Source organism: Herpailurus yagouaroundi, unplaced genomic scaffold (assembly GCF_014898765.1).
Source record: "Herpailurus yagouaroundi ecotype Mexico unplaced genomic scaffold, PumYag 67440, whole genome shotgun sequence".
In the NCBI taxonomy this organism is placed as follows: domain Eukaryota; kingdom Metazoa; phylum Chordata; class Mammalia; order Carnivora; family Felidae; genus Herpailurus; species Herpailurus yagouaroundi.
The window spans coordinates 367,439-388,654 of record NW_024420251.1 but is presented as its reverse complement, the minus strand read 5'-3'; the positions used below and the strand labels follow the sequence as shown (position 1 = coordinate 388,654).

The 21,216-nt window shown below is 38.0% G+C and overlaps 1 protein-coding gene across 4 annotated transcripts in view; it reads left to right on the top strand.

The window, feature by feature from the left end:
- Window positions 1-21,216, top strand: part of PASD1 (PAS domain containing repressor 1) — a 127,336-nt gene that overhangs the window by 80,461 nt on the left and 25,659 nt on the right. For all 4 annotated transcript variants that reach the window (XM_040467356.1, XM_040467354.1, XM_040467353.1 and 1 more), the window contains one exon: window positions 19,341-19,413. In XM_040467356.1, coding sequence (XP_040323290.1) covers window positions 19,341-19,413 — 73 coding nt within the window. The remainder of the gene's footprint in view (window positions 1-19,340; window positions 19,414-21,216) is intronic.

Genomic DNA, 21,216 nt, shown 5'->3' with positions numbered 1-21,216 from the left:
TGATGGTGGGGGGCGGTAAGAAAGAAAGAGCTGGTGAAGAAATGAGTTAAACAGGAAATGTCTGACATTCATCTGTGTCTGGATCCAAGGAATGGGGGGAGAATCTTCCCTTCCTGGCAGGAGAGTTCAGAGGTGCTTGGCTGCAAACCATTGTCTGAAGCTACACACAAAGCAATGGGATGGAAAACAGAGCTCACAGTGGCAGTCTGTTTGCATTCCACATGTTTGGTGTCCTACAACTCTTGCTAACATGAGATTGCATTTGTAATTGTGTGAATGTGATAAGTCCGCTCATGCCAAGATCACACTCATTTGCACCAGAAAGCTTTTTTCTTTTTTTTCAGGATCTCAAATTTCTTGTAAATATTCAGCATTGTATCTGTGATTCCTAGGTGTTGGGGACAGGACAGGTGCATGGCCAAGCTTAAGACTAATAATCATTCAGCTCTCTTAATGTGCTTTATCACCCCCAGTTTTTCTTGTTGCGCATGTGCTTATTTACACTTTTTAGGCTTAACCATTTCCTTCATTAGTTACTCAACTTTATTAGACTGTTTACTGAATAATGTGGGGAAGAAGATATCTGCAAAACATGGCATGTTTAAACAATGTGAACTCGAGACACTCTCCTATCAGGAGAGTACCTGAGATACAACAGCAGCAAACCACATGGATAATTCAGTCAGCAGATCATTGTAGCAAATATTCAGATAGTAAGAGTTCAGAGAGTGAGGAGACCTGTGTTTTACTATTAAGCAGAGTTTAATTGGATGAAAAATATTCTGATGCAGAAACGAGCCAGTTACCACATCTATGCCAGTGATCTACTTAGATATAAAAGAAATGTTTTCTTTTTTTTATTTTTCTTTTTTTAATAATTTTTTTAGCATTTATTTTTGAGACAGAGAGAGACAGAGCATGAACGGGGGAGGGGCAGAGAGAGAGGGAGACACAGAATCCGAAGCAGGCTCCAGGCTCTGAGCCATCAGCCCAGAGCCCAACGCTGGGCTCAAACTCATGGACCGTGAGATCGTGACCTGAGTTGAAGTCGGACACTTAACTGACTGAGCCACCCAGGTGCCCCTAAAAGAAATGTTTTCTTCAGGCTTAAAACCCCTTCTAATATTGTAAGATATTATCACTCCAGTGTGGATGAATGCACTATAGTTTTGTATGTTCTGTACTTCCATAAAATATTACTAAAGTTCTTTCAAAATTATGCAATGGAATATTATTTATCATATAGAAAGTAAGATGGAAAATGACACTTAGGACAGAGTTGATAGATCTGATGAAGAAATTCTGTTTAATTCCACCTCCCATGTCTCACATCCCTCCCCTCTCCTTCAATACCATGGTCACTGCTGTGCTCTCAGACACCTCAGCTCTCACACGACAGGTTGTTTGTGGGCCTGGCTTGTCCACTATCTTGAGGTCTATAAAGGCGGACCTGCCAGCCTTGTCCCTGTCTGGCACAGAGCTTCACATCAAGTAGGCAGAAATGAACATCTACTCAGGGACTGATTGATTGGTTGATCCTATCAAAATGGTAATCCATTCCATGCCATGAGACCTCTCAAAGGTAATGCAGTATTATTATAAATCAGTGCAAACTAGTATTGCCTTGTTTTTGTCATAGACTCTTTCCTTGTTCTCAGGATATTTTTAAATAAAAATAAGGAGAAGAAATCATGGCATGTCAGAGTCATGGTTTTGTATGTTTCATAGACACCCTGAGCAGATTGGTAATCTGGCTTTCATTTTATAGACTGAGGGACAGTTAGGAAAGTAATCAGGCACAGAGGCCATAGGGACCTGGAGCTCCCAAAGTGATTTGGGAATTTCTCTTGGTAATTCTACATGTTCTTTGAAAGGCAAGAATCATTTTGCTAAAAGGCTTGAAAGCATTGCCTATGCTTATGAAAGAAACACAAAGAGGGGAGTTTGAGATGTTTAGAAGAAAGGGTCTGTTTCCATGGAGGGTGTATTGTCCTTGCATGTTTCAGATTTGAGGCTAAAGAACCTTTCATTTCAGGAGAGGGACTCAGTGGTTGGGTTATTTTCCATTAAAGCTACAGATGCAATGGAGTGCAAGGTCTTGTTTGCCTGGACCACTGAAGATACAAAGAAGTAAGGGGTACTTGAAAGTACGTAAGGGGCAGACCAAAACTGGAATACTGTTAGCCCTCTCCTATCTGGCTCCTGCTAGAGCCAGAATGAAGTACCTAGCTACTCTTTTAGTTTGGCCAGATGAATGTAGAGGTAAGACCCAAATTCCCATCACAGCGTCATCTCAGTAGAAATGCATTCTGTTCTTTAGCCTTCACGATAGGATTTCATGTTTATTAACCTAGTTGAAAACAAATCTATCAGGTAGATTTTAGACTTGTCATAATGTAGTCATAGAGGATTATGATATGCCCAACTCACACAATTTGTTCCACAGTAGAGTGGAATTGGGACCCAGATTTTCCTGGGCTCATTCCTGTCAGGACTTCAGTTCCAGCAGCTGTGGCTAGTATGGGATTCCAAGGAGAAAACTCGAGGAGCCTTTGGGAAGTACTTGATTGAGGATGTTTTCGAGATAAAATCTTCTTTTCCCCTTTAATTTCTCCTTAAACGTAGAGGAGAGAAAAATTAATAGGGAGAGGACTATGACGATTAACCCAGTGTTGATGAAGATAGCATCTTCTCACCTTCAGGTAGAGTAAAGAACACTGGAATATCAAATAGAAAGCATTTCCAAGGGTTCTAATAGCTCTTACACTTGCTTTCAGTCTTCAGAAACTGCTACAGTGCTGGAATTGGTCCCTGGGAGACTCCAGCTGTCAGCAGCTTCACCAAAAAGAATGTTCCTGCCTAATTCCCCTTTCAGCTTGTGTCAGTGAAGAGTTATTTTGTACAAAGGTGTGAAGAGAATTTTGTAAAGATGTATGGTAATTCTTATTAGAACAGTTTTGTTTTATGCAGCCTTGGTACTGTTCTATACAGACTTCATTACTTGTGTCCACCCCATCTTGAGCAGGGGAAGGGCCCTGTGCATCACTGTAGCACATTTGATTGTGTTTCTTTACCACTAAGGAGCTAGCTCACAGGTTCCATCATTCCAGTCCCAGTGAAACTTATTCATACAGCAAGTACTTAGCACCTACTATAGGGGAAGTTCTGTTCTAGGCTCTGAGGACACAGCAGTGAACAAAAATCCTTAACTTCTAAAGCTCCATTCTAGTGGAAGAGAAAGACAATACATAAATCAATAGACCAGAGTGGGTTACATGGTGAGGAGGGCCAATGGAAAACAGTAAGCAATGAAGAGGGATAGGGAAGGTTGTGAGGGGAGGATAAATTTGATTTAAGTTTTACCATATGCAATTGACATTTTTATAGGTTAAAAGATGGTGCAATATTGGCAATTCTGAATGGTGTGATATAATAGGTAAGGTGGCCAGCTTGTGTCTCCACAAGCGACATTTTCACTGCCTCTTGAAGCCTCAGTCAAGGCTCTCTACTCTCCCTCTGCAAGTTACTTGGCTAATTCTACTCCACATTGCCTACCATCATCTTTGGCAAATAGTGTGGAGGTCTTGTGGTATAGTGATGCTTTAAAAAACTCACAGTATTGGAATTTTTAAACAACTGAAGTATTCGGGTTTTATTTCTCAGATTGACCATTTACAAGTTGTATGATCTTGGACAAGCCTCCTTGAGTCTCAGGTTTATTATCTATAAATGGTGAGGATAATTACTGCAGAATGTGCATCACAAATAAGATAAGGAAATGAGTCCTGTCTGCTTTGATAAATAAATTATATCTATATGCTTTGTAAAATACAAAATCAAGTTATTATCAATTAAGAAGTAATTTCAAAATGGAGTAGTTATAATTTAGATCTCCACTAAGTCGTTAACTGAGCTATAATGACATTATTAACTGCAAAGGGTTACATGTAAACTTGGTTTATGGTCATGATCTGAAGTCTGAGTCTGGTGATTTCTTTAATATTTTTATTTTTCTGTTAATTTAAGGTTGTCCTCTTTTTCTGTTTAAACCCAGCCAACTTTAAACCCCTATCCTTATGAGATGATTCTATATCTATCAACACCCAAACTATTCTCTGCAAAGAGTGCACCTTGCCTTGCTGGGGTCGGGACAGGGTGTGTAGCCAAATCTGAACATGATGGAATTCATGGCTTGGAGGCCCCATTGAAAGTCCAAGTTCAGTCTGTTTACTCCATGGTCTCACACCCACCTGAGAGACCATCACATGCTGACACCTGCCTCTAACAGATAAGAAAAGGAGTTGGGACCCATTCTCATGCAGCTGTAGTTGTTAGATCTGGAGCCAGTCTCTTGGTTTCCATTTAACTTGTCCTGTTGGTATGTATAGGACCTGGTTCTAAAAAGGCAAACATAGAAACAAAAACAAAAACAGAAGAAGAAGAGAAAAGAAGGGAGAGCAGGGTCAGGTTTCTGGATTTTGTGTTTCATTGTGTTTATATGACCTCTAGCCCACCCATATTCCTTCTTTAGCTATATGACAAATTATTTTGATCATCTCAAAGCATAAAGTTATTAGACTGTCTTATTAGATTTATAATTGATAAGAACAATTTGATTATTAATATTTTTGAAAAGCTCATAGTAAGTTTGTACTCAAAACTCAAAACTCTGAAATCACTGAGGGTGTAAACACTAATGAAAAGAAGTCTAATAAATATCAAACTTGTGAAAAATCTGGAACAAATTATCTGAGTATTAACCTATTTTATGAAAATTAGCTTTGGATAAATATACTGGCAGCTGCTTGTTCTACTCAGACAATTAAAATTGTAATATTTTCCCTCCTCATGCTATTCATTTGTCAGCCTATAGTGAAGATGTCAGGCTGTGCCTTAGGATCTGAGGAAGTGGGACAGGATCTGGTTCTCTTTTGACTTAATGTTTTTTGCTTTACCTTTTTGTATCCCAGGGTATTCTTTTGCTTTAGCTCTGTTAATTTTTTTTTAAACTTTTAAACTTTTTACTTGAATATTGGCAGGAACTACTACTATAATATATCGTCCTCTACCTGTGCTTACAAATATTAAAATTTTGCTGCATTTGCTTTATCATTATTCTCTCCTCTTTTTCCCTTCCCTCTGTCTTTTTCTATCCTTTCTTCTCCACTTTTTCTCTCCCTCTTCTTTGCACATTCATTATTTATTTATTCATTTGTCTATTCACTGGATTAAAATACTTTGCTGTTATTATTTATTTCAATGCTTGGATTGTCCCCAAATCGACCAGTGGCAGCCCTTTCAACCAAGCTCTTCTGTCTTTTTGATATTTCTCACCATTCTTGGATCATTCCTTACTTTCTGGCACTAATGATGTTCCAGGCTCATTTAGTTCTTTCTTTTCCTCATCCATGAAATCGGTTGGTTCTCCAAGCCTTAGTCAAAGGAACCCTGGCTTCTTAAATGCAGATATTTAGAAGCCAAGATCTGGGCACTAGTCATGCTCCTTGTCACTACTCTGTGTCTACTTCTAGTGCTTTCAGAAGTGGGAAACAAATCCACACACACATAGGCATAAAGGCCTATATCTATATTTATTTTCTTATCTACCCATCTCTGTGTATGTGTACTTAGGTGTATATGTGTATATAAAATAATACAAACCATGAATTCATATGGATACCTCCAAATCTAAACCAGTACCAGAGGGTTCATTCTAGTCCTCCCGTTTCCATTTGTGCAACACTTTTCTCCAATAGTTGGAGATGCTTGGCCCCATTATCCTCAATAGATTTCCTTATTTGCTCAAGTCTAGAACACACAGAGAGTAGTTTTAGGGTTGCCAACTCACGTCATTGCAAAAAGCAGACTTCTTCATTTGAGCTGGTTATTGTTTATATTTTAAGGTAAAGTTTACATATAATAAAATGCACAGATCCATTTTTAATATTCTGTGAGCTTTCACAAATGCATAAACACATGTGACCCATATTCCTATCAAGACATACAATATTTTCAACACACTAGAAAGCCTTTTTGTGCCCCTTCCCTGTTAACCCTCGACCTAGAGGCAACCACTATTCTGATGTGTTTCGCTATAGATTTCTTTGCTTTATTAGAATTTCATAAAAATGAAGCTATATAACATATACTCTGTTGAATCTGCTCTCTTAAAACTCAGTATAATACATCTGAGATTCATCCTGTCATATGTATCAGTCGTTTATTCCTTTTTGTTGCCGAGGAGTATTCTGGTCTATGCATATACCACAATTTGTCAGGCATTTTCCTTTGATGGACATTTATTTCTAATTTTTGGTTACTGCAAATAGAACTGCAATGAACATTCTTTTACAAGTCTTTTTTGTGGACATATATATTTAAATTATTAAGCAATGCATATATTAAATTATATGGTAAAATTTATTTGTTTTTTCTTGGTGTACAGTTCTATGGTTTTAATACAGGCATGGATTCATGTAACCATGACCATAATCAGGATATAGAACAGTTCCATCACTCCCTAAAAACCATCTTTGTGCTGTCCATTTATAGTCACCCCTACTTCCCATGATTGGCTCCTACTGGTCGTCTAGATCCACTTTTGGTTCTGTACCATGGCACCATGCTCTTTTTCCTTAGTCATGCTTTTTGAAGTTCATAAATTTATAGTTATCTTGGGGCTATTCGTTCATTGAGTTCCACAAAAAAACTATATACTCTTTTAGACTCTGTTCTCAGTGCCCAACCTGTGCCTGTCCTCATCGTACTTACTGCCTAGTGTGGAGATGGACAAGTAAAGAAGAAACTCTAATAAAGTCACCATTCCATGTAAATGTGTCTACGATCTTTCACTGTACCTTTGGTTCTGTTTTTCTGAATTGATAAAAATGGCCTTCTCTTCTGTATTTTGTATGTCCAGATACTCCTCACCACTCCAGAAATTCCTCTCAGAAGTCCTTCCTGCCACCTGGGCTGGAAGAGCTTACCCCTTTCTGCTTTCCCATTGACACTCTCCACTTTGCCTTGGGATTACACAGAGTATTGAAGCTCTTCTAGAGAATCAAAATCTCCAAGAAGGAAGTGTCCAAACTGCATTCAACTTGTGCCTCCCTCAATACAGAAAATAGTTTGTCTTATTAACTTAACTTGCTTTCTGATTTCTAAGATACAAGCATGTGAGTAGCCACGTGATACTTTACCATTAAAAACTAATGGGGTTGATATGGAGAATGAAAAAAAATAAGGCCAAATTTAAAATTATTTCTCATATCTACATACCTAACACTTAGGTTATCAGTGCTTTAATACACAGTGCAGACATATCAGAAAAGGTTTTTCTTTTAACGTATGCTGGATTTTGATCTCTGTTGTTTTATTTCCCTAACTGGCTCAGTAGTAGTCCTATGAAAGTGACAGAAAAAACACAGAATATCACCTTCAGGAAATGATTGACAGAGTGTATTATAAAGTAGGGAGACTAAGATGCCAAATGAAACATGGGCTATTTGGTAAAACCTTACCATGAACATACGTACCCAGTCCAGGCCCTGTGAAGCCACCGACTATATTAAAAAGAAGTTGGTTCTGCTTAGTTTTTTCTGTGTAAAAATGTCGTGTGTGTTTCCTTTTTTTGAAGTGCTATGTCAAGGGAATAATTTTGACTGAACAATGATGAACTGTAATTCATAAAAAAGTTTTCAAACCATTTCATAATGGAAAAATATTTGATAATAGATCTAAATATGAAAATAATGAAGTATGCAAGTAAATACAGGACCAGATGAATTATAAAAACATGTCTCAGGTATCAGTTCCAATCCTTCAAAGACTCCATTCTCTTGGAGTAGGAGATGTATCCTTCTAGAACCCTGTCCTGTGCTAGAAGGCTTGGCATAAAAGCCTTACTAGTTAGCAGGAAAAGAGCAAACTCTCTTTATATCTTCCCACACAGTGCTGGTCTTACTATAGTTTCTTGTTTGATTTATGAATTTCTCCTGGAATGAATTTTCCACAAATATATGATGGAGAACTGTGTAGCTTTGACATTCAGTCTGCCTATGAATGTTGGTAGTGTTAGCAGCTGGTATCCAGGCTGAGGTCCAGGCATGTTCCAGTGATTCACCAATCAACACTATATGTTGCCTTTTCTATGTTTGAGAAAGGGGCAGACCGCAAAACACTAATCAGATTCTAAAGGTGCCTTCTTGTTTACTTAATATTTTCATGTTGTTCAGAAGAGGCCAATAATAGCAATAATCTTTTAAAGATGATAAAACTTTGATTTGTTTTTTTTGTTTTTTGTTTTTTGTTTTTTTTTTTTGGTTATTGATGACTGACCATATTTTCATAGCAATAGGGTTTTTGTTTACTTGGTGTTTTCTTTCTTTTCATTCTTTGACATCAGGGCACCGCTTAGTTACTTGTCCTTTGAGGTATAGGGAACACAAGGCTGTGGCTTTTACCATGTTGATGATTTGTATGTACTTTCTAAATGTTATGAGTATTGTGCATTCTTTGTTTTTCTGTTTTAGTGAGGAAATACCACTGAGTGCTGTTAGATGTTTTTCCTCTTTTGATGTGTTTGTGGAAAACTGGTGTAACCAAAAAAGCACATTACAGAAGTTCAGACTGGCCCTTTAGAGAGTTTTCTCTGAAATGGTTGGTGTAAGCCTTTGGTGGAAATTTTCCCATTTGGACTCCATCCTATGTAAAACACTGAAATATATGAGGATTGGAACATTTGAGTTTGGTTCCTTTATAGTTGTGTATTAGTAGTGATTGGAAACAAGTCCGTTAACATATCACTAAAACAAAGATTGAGTTTTCTTAGCTATGTGATAAAAGTAATTACCTGCCAGGTAGTTTTAAAAGGAACCCCATATTTTATTTTATTTTATTTTATTTTATTTTATTTTATTTTTTATTTTATTTTATTTTATTTCATTTTATATTTTGTTTTAATTTTCATTTTATAAAGGGAGAGAGAGAGAGTAAACAGGGGAAGGGCAGAGAGAGAGAATCCCAAGCAGGCTCCATGCTCAGCACAGAGCCTGAAATGGGGCTCCAACCCACAACCCTGGGACCTGAGCTGAAATCAAGAGTTTGATGCTCAACTGACTGAATAACCCAGGTGCCCCCAAGGGACCCCATATTTTAAATATTTGAAACTCAACATTTTGTTTTAAATCTTCATATTCTAATATGTAAAATCATCTGAACTTCCCATATGATGTAGGTTTGGTTACATATCAGCTTAGATATATTAGCTTCAGATTTTTCCATGATATATCAAATACATATCAGCACACACAAAGAATATGATTTTAAAAGCCACAAAAAATCGATTTCTGTGACTTGAGCAGGAAGAAAGGAAGATGCATTTGCTACATTCATCTTAGAGACCTTAAGTCTTCCTCTCGTGAGCACCAATTCTCTTGGCACTTTGGCCAAGGAACAGTGAGGGGTACAGTGCCCAGAGTAGGGAATCTGAGAGGAGAAGATCCAAGTATTTCCCAAGCCATCTTATTTCACTTTCTGCCTATCTCCTAGCTCACACACAGTCACATACAAACACACACACCGCAAGCATTTCCCTGCTCTATTCCTTTTTGGCCCTGTAGTAATGGGTCAGAAAATAAATACTCTTTTTGCCAGAATTTAGACCTAAAAACTGCCAAGGTCTTCAATATAGGATAGTCAATAGTATAAATTGGATTGGAAAGTCTACTGGAGAAAACTGGTACATTCAAAGCACACTACTTTTATCCAGAATCTCTGAAATATCATACTTTACCTCTTCCATAAAAAAGGAAAGAAAAAAATTTGAGACTGAAAATGATCATTTAAGCCAAAAAAAAACATTTTTGGAAGCACTCATAAAGTATTTTCATATTTAAATGCTAAAATGTTTTTTTAAAGAGGGGCATGGGATTGCTGTCCCTTTGTTAGCAGGAGACTCTGACCTTAAACAACTTCAAGTCCATCAAGATCTTTCCCAAGTGAGAAAAGATTGGGTTTCTCTGGTGGGACTCGGTTTTTCATTGGCTTCTATAGTCATTGGGAGAAATTAAATTTTTCACCTGCCTATGTTTTTGTCAAATTTTGACATATCTATTTATTCCATACTCTTGCATTTGAGAGAAGGCATGATGAGCTCCAGGTGAATTCACAAAAAACAATTCTTGGAAATCTTTCTACCAAATGATCAATTTTTCCAGTGCCCAAATTGCCAAAAACCAATTCATTCCAAACCAATCCATCAAATGACCAATTTACAAAATTTACCCAAATGTATTGCTTCATCAAAAAGCATGCCTTAAGAAATGTGCTTTTTGAATATATTCCAAGGGTTGATAAACAGTTTTCTGAAAAGGACCAGATATTAAATATTTTAGGCTTTACAGGCTGTATAAAGTCTCCATAGCATATTATTTTCTTTCTTTATAACTTTTTAAAAAAGCAAAAATCATTCCTACCTCACACAAAAGCATGCTGCTTCCAGTTTTGGCTCAAAGGTTGTAGTTTGGACCCCTTATATATTAAAATAATTGATATATTTTCATATGAATACATTATTATTGGTTATATGCAGTGGTTACATTCTTAAATATAGTGAGTGGATATATTCTTGTTATCAACATTTTAAGGAGTGTGCAATTTGTTAGAAGTTAAAAGTCACAAAAAGTTTACCATTCTTATGAATAGCAACAATATTTATTCTGGGATTTCATATGAAAAACTTCTAGGTTATTTTAGTGTAGTATTAATTCTATTAAGAATTCATTTTCTATTTTTTTCAATGCTCTAGCATGTTTTCAGATTTTATCACCACAGACTCATTTGCCAAGTTTGCCAATTTTCCCAAAATGTGTGTCTTTTAAGTGTCAAAGTTCAGTGATTCTAGAGTAAATTGAAAGTTTTTTTTAACAGTTTTTGAAGATACCTGGAATATTTTGCTTGGTCAGTTTTTTAATTAGCATTTTAATGAAGGTTCCATGTGTCTGTACCCCAGCTCGATACTGCTGTAGCCGGATGGAGCAGGCAATAAGGGGAAATTTTGTATTAGGAAAAGAAATGAAGGAGAGCCAACAGTCCAGCACAGCCTCATGTTGGGTTGAGCAGGAACTTGTGTCCATGAGAGAAAGACATTGGGAACCAAGTTGGTATCTGAAGGTCCCAGAATTCTGAAATCCTTACCTTCTACTACAGGCTTGAGCTCTGGCAATCCATTGCACTATAAATTTTATGAATAGTTTGAAAAAACAGGTTTTTATTACATCAGTATATTTGACCAATTTGCAAATAGATCCCCTTGATTTATTGGTCATTTAGCCAAAGGGTCTGTTGGCAAGTTGGCTTTTGGCAAATTTGATGTTAAATTGATTTGGTGAATCAGTCTGCTCCTGTCCTGGAAAGCAGAGGCTTTCCAAGAGAAAAACCAAGAAGGAGCCAGAAGTGAGGCAAGTTCACACCCTTTTTGGAAAGAATGGAGAGCATAGTACTGTGCACAGACTATTGGGCAGAGTTGGTAAAAACACATACTCATTTGTGGTTCATTCTGTGGAAGATGTTCATAGGTTAGCTTGTGGTGTGACTATAAAGGAATGGAACTGATTTTAACATGTGGTCAATTAATTTACAGGGCATACATGCTATAATAATAAAAACAAAGTCATACCAAACATGTGGTATCACTTGGCATGGCAAAGTCAAGACATTTCCAGCTGGAGCTGAGCAAAACTAAAGATTATTTAATTTCTACTACTCCCTTGTAGAGGAGGAAAAGTAAGTTTTCCTCCCTTCCCAGGTTCTTGGCTGAGATGTCCTATAATAAAAGACAAATTGACAGGAGAGAAACAGAAGTTTAACAGCATATATACCTCCTGTATACACACATAGGGAGAGACCCAGGAAAACCGAGAAATTTCCTGAAATTGCCCAAGCCACTACCTTAAAAGTCATACCCAGGTAAAGATAAAAGATGTTGGTATGGGGAAAAAGCCATTTATGGAGGATATCAGGAAAAGTACAGTAAAAAAAAAAAAGGTATAGTGGTTGTGCAGGTTTAAGTCCTTGCCCTCTCCATTGATAAGAGTTTCTAGAAAGGAAGATACACTTATAAATGGAGATTTACCATTTATAAATGGAGACTTACCACTTATAAATGGAGATTTACCATTTATATGTAAGTTTCTCTTACAAAAGCGTAACTTCTACCCAGTTTTCAGAGGTTGACCTGTGTCTCTAAAGAATAACCAGTTCACTGCTGACAGAGTTCAAGAGGTGGAAGACAGATTTAGGAAAACTAACCACACCTCCCCTGAAGCCCAGTTGAAGCAGACAGGCAGAGTATTAAAGGCATCATTGCCTTTCAGATCAGTCTTTTTCCAGTGGCAACTCTGTCTATGCTTCCTGCCCTGCAGAGACCAACTGAGCCACAGGTTCCTGTGAATACAGCGTCTCGTTTCCCTGTTCTGTCCCAGCAGGATTCCCCACTGCAAGGCAGTGGACAGCAAAATAGCCAAGCAGGTCAAAGAAACTTCACCAGCAGTATTGAGCCCAGGCTGCTGTATGAGAGAGTGGAGAAACTGGTGCCCAGGCCTTGTAGTGGCAGTTCCTGGGGGCCCAGCAACTCAAGATCCCAGCCTGGGTCCCACCCTGGGTCTCAGAGCGATTCTGGGGAGCTCTTCAGAGTTAGATTGTCATCCAAATCCAATGAGTATCCATCTCAGTGCCTCAAAAATGCAGTGAAAAAACCTGAAGATAAGAAAGAAGTTTTTAGAACTCTCAAGCCTGCTGATTTGACTGTACTGGCCAAAGCGCTTCAAGAAGTGGAAGATGTGAGACCCCCACACAAAATGGCAGACTATTTCTTATCCAGTGAGGAGTCAGGGATGACAGATGAGGAAGGCAATGATGTAGAACAAGAAGGGGTGAGGAACCCGCCTCTGGATCAGAGGACACCAGAGTAGCATCATCTCTGAATCTGAGCAATGGTGAAACAGAATCCATGAAAACCATGATTGTCCATGATGATGTAGAAGGTGAACCAGCCGTGACGCCATCCAAGGAGGACACTCTAATTGTCCACCAGACTCAAGCTGCTGGTAGCACATTCTAGAAACACAACTGTTCCTCCTCCTTTACACCTTTTATAACCCCCAGATTAGTACAGATTTCTCCATCTAGTGGGACAACAGTGACTTCTGTGGTTGGATTTTCCTGTGATGGAATGACACCAGAAGCCATAAGGCAAGATCCTACCCAGAAGGGCTCTGTACCCAACACTAGACAACAAAATGACACCCCAGAGATTCATAAATGTAAGAAGAGAATTAACTCCAAGATTCTGTGTGTTGCCTTATAAGGAGTGAATTTGCCAGTGGGTACAGAGTGGCCTGATGCTCCTGGACAGAAGTGGCCAAGGGAAGGTATATTCTCTGATCAACCAAAGGCGACTTCAGCAAATGGATGTCCTTGTAGGCTTGAACGTCTTCATGACAATATCTGGCAGAAAGGAAAAGTTACATGGCTACCATTTGTCCTGGTTAAGAAATAAAATATTTCACAATGATTCAGAAGTTGAGAAGAAGCAGGGATAGACAGCTATATAGGATTTGGAAGGATGAGTACAGTATAAAGTTGTAAAATATGAAAGAATAAAATTTCTGGTAATTGCTTTGAAGAGTTCTGTGGAGGTCTATGTGTGGGCACCCAAACCATATCACAAATTTATGGCCTTTAAGTCATTTGGAGAATTGGTACATAAGCCATTACTAGCGGATCTCACTGTTGAAGAAGACCAGAGTTTGAAAGTGGTGTATGGATCCTGCGCTGGTTTCCATGCTGTTGATGTGGATTCAGGATCAGTTTATGACATTTATCTACCAACACACATGAGTCCACACTCTATGATCCAGTGCGTTATCCAGCCCCATGCAATCATTATCCTCCCCAACACAGATGGCATGGAGTTTCTGGTGTTCTATGAAGATGAAGGGGTTTATGTGAATATTGTTGGAAGAATCACCAAGCATGTGGCTCTGTAGTGGAGAGATGCCAACATCTGTAACATATATTTGATCCAATTAGATGATGGGCTGGGGAGAAAAGGGTGTAGATATCCGATCTGTGGGAACTGGTCACCTGGATGATGTGCTTATGCACAAAAGGGCTCAAAGATGAAAATTCTTATCTGACAACGACAAGGTCTTCTTTGCCTCTGTTCAGTCTGGTTGCACAGTCAGGTTTATTTCATGATGTTAGGCAGGACTTCTGAGCTGGTAGAAGCAGTGCGATAAGGATTGCTGGCTCCAAGTTTTCAAGATCCTGAGAACTTGGAATTCCTTGCAACTGAAGCTCAGAACTACACTGGTGTAGTCCAGGAGAGGTGTGTGTGCAGACACAATTTGTGGAGTTTTGTTTTGTTTTGTTTGCCACTTCCTTTCTGTATCTCTAACCAGCTTATCGGCTGTCTCTTCTTTTTTCTATTCAAAAATAAATCAAGGCTACAATGCATCTGGTGCTGTTCACATTCTAAAAAAAAAAAAATGAAAAAATAAACAGCTCAAGATAATCCTTGTGACAAAGAGGCATATTTTGAGATGGCAAATTGTTCCTTTTAACCTGAATGGTGGTGACATAACTATTGCCCTCACTGGTATAAGGATTTAGCAGACCAGGTTTATATTCAGACTTTGTCATTTGTCATGACATTCTATATTATTCACCTTGTGGAGCCTTATCTCCCTCATCTGTAAAGTGGGGATGATAATAGAACACATGCTATTGAGTTATTTTAGGATCCAAAGAGATAATATGTGTAAGATACCTACCACATGGTAGGAACTCAGTAAATAATAGTGTCTCCCTTACCGTCAGAGGTGAGATCGGTGGTGGGTAAGGAGTAAGATTAGTTAGCAATTACCTTATAACTGAGGGTGGTGATGGAGTACTCACTTCAAATTACTGATTCCGTGAACTGATCAAAATCATCCCCTTTGCCTATCTGCCTTTGGGTGAGTTTCTCAAAACAAACTAATTCTATCTTCAAATAATGTAAATCTATTAAGATGATGTTCTCCAATAATTTATTTACTAAAAGGTGTTACAGTGAAAGAAAAGAAATATTTAAAAAGCAGGGTATTTTGTGTTAGTAGGGATCAGTTTGTGCGTTCATTCAAGGGCTATTTACAAGTGCGCATTCTATGGAGAGCTGCATAGCCATACAGCACCTCTCTTCCTCCCTGACCCCTTGCCCAAAGGAGTAAGGGTTTAGATGATCGATAGCAATAGCAACTGTTGACCTCCCAGTCTGCTTAACACTGGAGAATCTGCTTCTTGGATCTGAAGAAATAGAGCAATAACATATGCAGAACTCATCTTTGTGAAGCACATTTTTAGGAGAGAGAATTAAAATCACAAAAGAACCATTTTAGAGCAAATTACAGTCTTATACATCCTAAATCATATATTTAAGTGGAGAAGAACTTAAAGGAATGGAGCAATCAAAGGGAGAATGACTAATGAGGGCATTTGAGATGATCACATTGGACTGTACAGATTACAAAGCACTTTGTCTAAATGTTAATTTATCTTTACAAAAATGATACAAGGTACATACTATGAGTCTCACTTTAAACATTCAGAAGCTGGGGCTCAGGGAAGTTAAAATACTTGCTCTAAGACTCAAAGTTAGGAAGTATAAGCTAAGGTTTGAGCCCAAGTCTGTGCAACTTCAAATTCTGTCACCTGGAAGCTCTGGAATGTTGGACACAATGGTGAAAATAGGGAAATGGGAAAAATAGGAGGCTGTGTCAGGCATAATGCCTAGGGAACCACCTAAAGTATAGTGACTTGGGAAGAGGTAGTCTCTGGTGATGCCAGTACCAATCCAGTTGTCAAGGATGGCTGAGATGCAGTTGGGCCTGAAGTAAAAGTGGCTGCCTACACCTTGACCTAAGATTTCCCATTTCAGACAGGGAGTGATAGCGGGTTTCTTCTATGAACCTATGGACTAGCTTTTGTTAAAGTAACCTTGAAAATTATTTTCTTAAACTTTGGTCACAGCCTGCAACCAAGAAGGGAAACCTGGTTTTCCTTTCTTCCATCACTTCATATTAAATCATCTCAGCTGTTAAGTTAAAGGAGAGACATTTAAGATTATATTTTACTGTCATCAGTTTTCCTGTCTGCCACAACTGTTCAAAACCCACCTTAGTTTATACTGCATTGATTTATGAAAGGACAAAATTCATTGGACATGTTTTTCATATCTATAGTTTCATTTATATAGTAAGTAGAAGTAGATTTTTTTGAGCCAAGAACAACCTTCCATTAAAGTAATTCAGTAGCATTGAGTTCTTTAGCAATGAACATCAAACCTTGGTAAAGATTTAAAGTAGAATAAGAAACATTAAGGGCCCAATTTAGGAATAACATTTTGAGGTTTTACATAATGATACAGAGGTACTTTTCTTCATAATATTAGAAAGTATTTTTTCCATGTAAATACATCTAGCAGAGTTTTCTTTGATCATTTTCTTTCCTTTTGAAAATTAACTGATACGATTTGAAAAATGAAAGTTCTGTTTATATTAACTGCACCTAACCAAAGGCAAGCAGTGTTTTATGGCTACAAACCCTCCATTATGCCTCCTATCCTGAGCCTGAATTCACTATTTACATGTACAGACTAGTTAGGTATGAAATATTCCTTAATGCTTTTTTTTTAATCAATGTATGTGCTTATGTGTAACTTTTACATTCTGATTATAAGTCAGAAATTTGCCATCTATACTGCTGTAGAGAGAAGTGTGAAATATACATTCATGGAAGAATTTGGAAAACTATTATATTCTTGATATCCAAGCCAGTGGACTTAAACCAAATCATAATCACCTCACGACGTTTTGTTGTCAAAGTCAGTGTCTTGTCCAGTATAACTCACTGCATCCTTTGATATAGCACTGTCCAATAGAACTTTTTGTCATAACAGAAATGCTGTTTAATATGCTGTAATACCATAGCCATTACTCACATGTGCCTACTGCACACTGGAAATGTGGCTGCTGTGACTGAAGGCATAAATTTTAAATTTTCTTTAATTTTGATTTTAATTGAGCCACATGTGGTAAATGGCTGCCATATTGGACAGTGCAGCAAAATATTCATTCACATGCTGTTTGTCTCACATATAAAGATATTTACTGTGGGGAGCCTGAGTGGCTCAGTTTGTTGAGTATCCCACTCTTGATTTCAGCTCAGTTCACGATCCCAGGGTTGTGGAATTGAGCCCTAAGTTGAGCTCTGTGCTGAGCATGGAGCCTGCTTGGGATTCTGCTGTCTGTCTGTCTGTCTCTCTCTCTCTCCCCCCTGACTCTCTCCTCTGACCCTCTTCCCTGCTCACGTGATCACTCTCTCAAAATTAAAAAAGATACTATTTAGAAGCCAATATAGTGGCCTTTAATTGCTTTTAAGGAACAGATGGAAGCCTCAGTTTGTTCTTGAAAGTAATTGCTTCAAGCCAAGCAGATCTGGGGTGGGGAATGTGCAAATATTTCAACTGAGTTCGCTACTCAGATTGTTTATTTCTTTATTCACTCAGAAAATACTCATGAAGCACCTAGTAAGTGCTCTGCATTGTGCTAGGTGCTAAGAATGCAAGAGGTTCAATGTATGTGCACTGCCTTCAAGAAATTGCCAAGTAGAAAAAGTGGACAGAAAGTTAGTAACAAACTTTCATACAGAAGACAGAGAATGAGTCAAAGATGACTGGAGGTTTTAGTCTTGAGTGACTGCTAGACGGTGGCTATTGTCACCAATAGAGGAGACACTGGAGGAGAAGAAGGAGGATGAGGAAGAGGAAAAGTAGTCTAATTGGACCACCTGGGGTTAAGGTGTCTAATGTTAGACATCCAGACTGCATGTCCTAAAGGCAGTTGGATATTTGGGTCTATATCTAAGGGAGATATCTTGAGATGCAGATGTCAGAGTTGCTCCTAGTTGAAGCCAAGAGACAAAATGCAGTGTGCAAGGAGATAATATAAATAAAGAGCAGAAAGTGAACAACCTTGAAGAAGTACCCACAGTTACAAAGAAAACATTCAATTAGAGTAAACTGGCTTATAAATTTGGTCAAAGACTGAAAAAAATTAAAAATATAGATGATAATCTTCTAGGAATTTTATTTTTAAATGATGTCAGGGCAAATTTGTAAGTAACTCTATGTGACTTGATGCTGAAAGTCAAGCCATTAAGAAATACATAGTAAGTATTTTATAGACCCATCATATGACTGAATTTACTCATTAAGTAGTTGTTTTATGCAATTTAAATCAATACTTCCTAAATGGTATATATTTTGATATCCAAAATATAATTTTTTCAAACTTTTCTTAGTTTTCTACCATTAAAAATAAATGATGTAAGTAAATTGATTTTTTTGCTGGGTCCTGTGAAATATGAGTGGAAAAATTTTAGCCATTGGATCAGTATTGACTTTTTGAAACCTAGCAGAAAAATCCAGTTATTCTGTTAATTTCTTGTCTTTTGAATAAATTGAGAGGGCTTCACAGGTACCATTTTGTCACCGCATTGCTTTTCTAAGGACATGCTTTTTATCATATCTGTTATCAGACTCCAGTTTCTCATTTTGTGGAGTGATGGGGCCTGTAAAAGAAAAAACTCTTGAAAACAAAATACATTTCTATAACAGATCCTCAGGAAACTTTTAAGGCTGAAAAAGTAATTTCAATATTAAAACCCAGATTCTCATTCACTCATATTCTGTCCTCCCCCTCCCCTTCTCTCTCACCGTCCACTCATTTGTTAAAAAATAAACTAGTACTTAGACTTCAGTGCCAGGAAGCTGCATTCTCACCTTGGGCATCGAAATTCTAATTTTGACAGAAATGAATTGTTAATGAGCCAAAGAATGCAGAGTTTCTCTAATTACAGGAAACAAAATTAAATTTGGCCGGAAGGCATTTCTTTTTGTAATTGCAGTTGGTTTAAAAATTAAGATTCACTCATACACGTTGGCGGGTTTTGTTTTGTTTTGTTTTGTTTTTTAGCTTGCTTTGCTCACCACTGTTAACCAGAGGCATTGAAACCTGAAACAAACTTCATTCTAATGAGGGTCCAGATGATTTATTTTATAGATACTGTGCAGAGCAACTTTCTCTGTAAGAATAACAGCACCTCAAAGATTGATGATGTTATATATGAAGAAAAACAGATATTTGTTCTGTTTTGAACCTTATTTTTACTGTGTAATAGAAAATTTAGATTTAAATGGAAAATAAGATGTGCATACCATTTCTCTTTTCATTTCTTTATAGAAGTGTTCAAGGACAAATAAGAATTTCTAGAATGGAATCCCTGTATGCTGAACCTGCTGCTCCTGCCTCAGATGTACGTACATAAGAGAGCCGTAGGGCAAATGGATGGATCCTTATCCTTGTAACATTGATTCTTTAGTTAATGTATGTTGCCAACATAAAAAAAAGACTTTAATTTTGAGAAGTATCCCATCTAGGCATAGCACTTGAGTGGTGTTCCACAGCTGCCATTTTGTAGCCATTTCTTATTGGGAGCCAAAAACCACTGTACTTGTGTTGGGGAGCCATAAGGTCTTGTCCCCTTCAGGGTCCTTCTAACCACACTAAGAATCAAATCAACATGAGACAGATTAATGGAAGAGAATCAAATTTATGAATGTACATACAGGGAACCCACACAGACATGGAAACTTCAAAGAAGTCAAGCAAAATGAGGTATATATGTCATTATATATGTCATCTGAACTAAGAAAAAGGGGGTGGGGATCTGGGACTTCAAAGGGAAGGAATGAAATCCTTAAGAAGAATGAAAAAGAGTAAATGTTTGGTAAACAAATATTTTCTGGGCCACTCAGAAACAATGGGACACACAGAGGACTTTGATCAAACAGGCATTGCTAGGTTCCTCCCTATACCCCATCCCTAGCTCATGGTATACTGTAGTTATCTATGGAGATAGCTCTTTCTGGAGCAGGGCCTGTATCTAATTTTTTTAAGCAGTTGTCGAGGAGGTAAAGAGTTATTCCTGAATCTGCTGGATTTTGATTGTTTTTTAACTCAAAATAGTCTTCATGTCAAGGTGGCCCATCTTGGGGCAGCCTGCCCTTGGCCCCCAGCACTTAGGATGGTCCTTGTAGTACCTTTAAAAAATAAGCTAAGCTCTATGCCATTGCTAAAGATCTTTTAGACTTGTGAGTACATTTCAAAAATAATGTGAGTAGGCTCATGAGACTGCATCATCCCATCATGGGCAGCATCCAGCTCCTAATTAGCCTAGATTGTCCCCATCTTTTTCCTAAGCCACTGAATGTGTCGTTCATTTATCCATTCACCAGATGTTAGTAGAGAGAATCTTAGGGATGCACATTTTTTTTTATATATGAAATTTATTGTCAAATTGGTTTCCATAAAACACCCAGTGCTCATCCCAAAAGGTGCCCTCCACAATACCCATCACCCACCCTCTCCTCCCTCCCACCCCCCATCAACCCTCAGTTTGCTCACAGTTCTCAACAGTCTCTTATACTTTGGCTCTCTCCCACTCTAACCTCTTTTTCTTTTTTTTTCCTTCCCCTCCCCCATGGGTTCCTGTTAAGTTTCTCAGGATCCACATAAGAGTGAAACCATATGGAATCTGTCTTTCTCTGTATGGCTTATTTCACTTAGCATCACACTCTCCAGTTCCATCCACGTTGCTACAAAAGGCCATATTTCATTTTTTCTCATTGCCACGTAGTATTCCATAGTGTATATAAACCACAATTTCTTTATCCATTCATCAGTTGATGGACATTTAGGCTCTTTCCATAATTTGGCTATTGTTGAGAGTGCTGCTATGAACATTGGGGTACAAGTGCCCCTATGCATCAGTACTCCTGTGTCCCTTGGATAAATTCCTAGCAGTGCTATTGCTGGGTCATAGGGTAGGTCTATTTTTAATTTTCTGAGGAACCTCCACACTGCTTTCCAGAGCGGCTGCACCAATTTGCATTCCCACCAACAGTGCAAGAGGGTTCCCGTTTCTCCACATCCTCTCCAGCATCTATAGTCTCCTGATTTGTTCATTTTGGCCACTCTGACTGGCGTGAGGTGATATCTGAGTGTGGTTTTGATTTGTATTTCCCTGATAAGGAGCGACGTTGAGCATCTTTTCATG